This window comes from Gossypium hirsutum, chromosome D10 (genome assembly GCF_007990345.1).
Source record: "Gossypium hirsutum isolate 1008001.06 chromosome D10, Gossypium_hirsutum_v2.1, whole genome shotgun sequence".
In the NCBI taxonomy this organism is placed as follows: domain Eukaryota; kingdom Viridiplantae; phylum Streptophyta; class Magnoliopsida; order Malvales; family Malvaceae; genus Gossypium; species Gossypium hirsutum.
The window spans coordinates 53656265-53660426 of NC_053446.1; the positions used below are offsets into that span (position 1 = coordinate 53656265).

The 4162-nt window shown below is 31.3% G+C and overlaps 1 protein-coding gene across 1 annotated transcript; it reads right to left on the reverse strand.

The window, feature by feature from the left end:
• Positions 1–1435: 1435 nt before the first annotated feature.
• LOC107916238 (transcription factor MYB108) lies at positions 1436–3246 on the reverse strand. The gene is made up of 3 exons (XM_016845396.2): positions 2864–3246; positions 2367–2496; positions 1436–2268 (listed from the first exon to the last, which is right to left on the reverse strand). The coding sequence occupies exons 1-3, from the start codon at positions 3024–3026 to the stop codon at positions 1683–1685; spliced, it is 879 nt and encodes a 292-aa protein (XP_016700885.1). The 5' UTR covers positions 3027–3246; the 3' UTR covers positions 1436–1682.
• Positions 3247–4162: the final 916 nt, after the last annotated feature.

Genomic DNA, 4162 nt, shown 5'->3' on the forward strand with positions numbered 1-4162 from the left:
AAGGTAAGTCATGTTAGTACCAATAAAACGTATAACAAAATGTTAACATCTAGGCAAAGAAAACTAAATTTAGAAAAATTCAGGTTGAATGTCTAAAATAATTTAAATTTAAAATGACCTAAATTGAGATTAACCCATCAAAAATCCATATTAACTCAAATTATGTTGAAAATACATAAAACAAAATTTTCTTTTATAATCGAATATAGATGGTGGATTTGTTAAATATCGAATCTAATCTATTAGATCATATAACACAATATTTTTGCCAGAAAAATTGTTAACATAAAAATACTTTAACTCAGAATTATACAGAAATAATCTAAATCAGCTTTAATTTTAATGTGGGTGTAATTATTGCCACTTAAATTATAAGTTATGACTTGAATTATATGTGGCATAAAAGAAGAGCTCTAAAATTCCAAATTCAGCTTTTTCATTAACATAAATTCGTTTCTGTGTCAAATTTTATAAAACTATCAACACGGTAACAACACTTTATTTCATAAAAAAAAACAAAAAAAAACTTCATGGTATTATAAAATTTTGAATTTAAAAAAAAACAATTAATTTGTTTCTCAAGAGTTTGGATTAGTCCTTTGATTGATGATGATAGTTAGTATTTAACAATAATGCTTATGTAATCAGTGTCACAACAAATATCGATTGTTGACACGATAATGCTACACCATCGTCAATTGTTTATGTGACAGTGTCACGTCAATGTTGTTTGTTAATGTGACAATGTCAATGTTGATGTTAAATAATAACAGTCAGTATCAATCAAATGATCTATTTAATCAGATTAAATTATGGGCTCAATGGGTGCAAAAAATTCAAAAGAATTTAATTAATTTGTTTGAAAAAGTTGGAGGGGTTATAATGCCATTAACACACTCACAAAATATTTTAAAATTGCCAAAAATACCCTACTAACTTTAATTAAGCTATCCCATGCTTTTATATATTTTTGTAAGTAATTGTAGAGATAAAAAATAAAAATAAAAATTTCAAAGTGTGGAAGGAATTTTACATTAAAACCTTTGTACGGTTAAGCAGGATGAAGGCGAAAAAGAAAAAGAAAAAGAAAAACTAAATCCGTACGACGGCAAACTAAGAAAACACAAAACAAAGTTAATGGAGGTTCGCAATTGTACTTTAATTTCTTTTCACTTGAAAGGAGATAAAAATGGGTAAGCAGACAAATCATATTCCGCCACGTTTCATTTACTAATAAATAACTAGGCTTAAGCTTTGGTAATAATCTAAATGGTTCATGCCCCATGGACAACAACAAGCTCTCAAAAGTGATTATAAATATAATGCAAAGTCTTATGATCATTATGACTCTTAATATATGGTGGAACCAATTATTCACATCTACCCATTATTTGCTATTTATAATTGAATAATATTAAAAAGAAATAAGTTAATATGAATGAATGGGATTTAAATTTAAATAAAAAAGAAGAAGAAGAAAGCATTACAATTAAGTTTTGTGACCCCTCCCAAATAAAAAAATCGAAAGAAAAGACAGAGTGACAAAATACAACCTAATTTAAGTGATCCACAATTAGACTAATCCTATGTGTTCTAAACTATATTATTATTCTGATTTTTTCTTTTTCGTAAATTCATTCTACCTTATTAGTGTATTTCGAGATTTTTTATTTTATTTTATTTCACATGTTAAAATTGAATTGCTGCTGTAAGAAGTAAAGATCCTCAGCGTCGAAGATATTGTCTGAACCATCCACGGTATCCAGCCAGGGGTTGTTTTGCTCCAAACACTGAAAATCTAAGCCGTTGTTGTAGTAATTACCAGCTTCGAAGCAGTTTGGATTAGGGTTATGATTGATGGAGATGTTGCTATAATAATCAGCGAAATCCGAAACCGGTGAAACTTGTGTCCCGAATGAGTCCGATGAGGCTGCAGTTGTGCTGGAATTCTCTAGGGTGTAATTATTATTACTTGAGGAGGTCACTTGTTGTGCGCCGCCCCCAAGGTGGTGGTCATCGGGAAACACCATTGGTTCCGTACCCACGACGGCGGTAGTAACGGCGGTGGTGGAGGTGGATGAGGCAGCTTTGGCAGCTTGGATTCTTTCCACTAACCTAGGCATCCAAAGGTAACGCATGGTGTCTTTGAATTGCTTGCTGTTGACGTCGCACTTAAGTTGCTTGGCGTGTTTTTGGACACGGGTTCTCCAGTAGTTCTTTATCTCATTGTCGGTTCTTCCAGGCAAATGTTGGGCGATTTTGGACCATCTTCACCCACCAATAAAAAGAAAACCCCATAAAAATTGATCTCTGTAAATTCAAATAAAAAAAGAACCATAAATTGAAAGAATAAAACATCAAATAACCTGTTTCCCCAGCGTGAATGAAGCTCAAGAATCAAAAGTTGTTCCTCAAGAGTAATGTTCCCACGTCGAACATCAGGTCGAAGATAATTCAACCATCTTAATCTGCAGCTTTTTCCCGTCCTTTTGAGACCTGTTTAGATTAATACAAGCTTTTGGTAAAGCTATTTTCGGAAATAAAAAAAAACACAAGGGTCTTTATATATCTATTGAGTTCATCATCATCAACCTCACATTCAAAGCTTAAAAAAAAAAGCCTCCAAATAGTAGCTTTTTTCCATCAAGGAAAGGACATGAAGAAGAAAACAAGACCCCAAAACAAAAGTTGAAAATCAACTAGTCGAGGATCAACTTGTACTATATGTATATATAGATGGGAAAAAAGCTAGGCCACATGTTGATATCACCAAAACCCCTAAAAGAAAAAGGGGCCGACCCATAAACATGCATCACTTATGGTGACATACATGTATTATTAGTATTAGCATTAGTATTATTACCTGCACAACGAGCAAGAGAGTTCCATCGACCTTCGCCATGTGTGGCAATGTAATCGATGAGCTTGAAGTCTTCTTCCACAGTCCAAGGACCTCTTCTCAACTCCATCTGATCCTCCTCACTACTTTGAGCTTTTGGGACACAATCCCTTCCCCGAACATCCATTTTTTAATGAATTTTTGAGTGAAAGACAAAAGGTTTCTGAATATGTTTTGAAGAGGCAGAGAGGGAAAGAATAAGAAATAGAGAGAGAAATGAATTGAAGATAGGGAATATAGAGAAGTGGGGTTTTATAGAAGGAGATTGGGGGGGTTGAAAATGGAGGTAAAGGTAAGCATGTGAGAGAGAGCAAAGCCGCAATGGGAACTTGGGTTTTTAATTATTTAATTAATTTAACACCTAAGCCTGATAGACTGTAATTATGGTTAGCAAAATTGCAACACCCAACAGGGTTTTCAACTTTGACCATTTGACTTTTTCTCCCAATTTCTTTTTTTGGTTTTATTTCTTTTTCTTGAGTTCCCGTAATTTGCATTTTATCACTTCCTTTTCCCTCTCTTCCAAATATACATATTTGTCAAAAAAATTATTAATTAATTAAATAGGTTTTTTAATATTTAAGAAAATAGGTTGTTTTTAAAGAGAGTGTGTAAAAACTCGTCTAGCTAGGTGAGCTTTTTGCTGACATGTCAGGGAATGTGTGCCCCATTAGGAGCATTATGTCTAATTGAATCCGCTTTCACACACTCTCTCCAAAAATGGTTTATTTTCTTAAATTTTCAAAAAATCGACCTATATGTTCAATTAACAAACTATTTCGACATATATAACTAATTTAGTCCTTCGAAATATATTGTGTATTCTTATTAAGATGGAAAAATCAAATTAGAAATATAAATATATATCGTTAACAAAAATAGGATTAAACCCATATGTATATAATGGAATTCGAATTTCCTTACTCAAAGATATAAATTTTTTATCTTAATCAATAAGTTAAGATTTCATTGACATGTCAAGACAAAGTTAATTATATATATATTTAAGTTGTTGATTCTTTTTTATATAATAACAGAAATTTTTGTCTGTTTTATTATCTGAGGTTGATATTCAAGTTAAGTCCTCTAACAATGTCAATTCCAATATTTGAGTTTGATCCAAATAGTTGAGAAAAAAAAATCTATTTCCACTTCTTTCGATCACTCATTAGATATTTTTAAAATATATTAAAATTAATATGATTTATATTCCGAAAAAAAAACAAATATGTTTTATATATGCATATAAATATATAAATATAT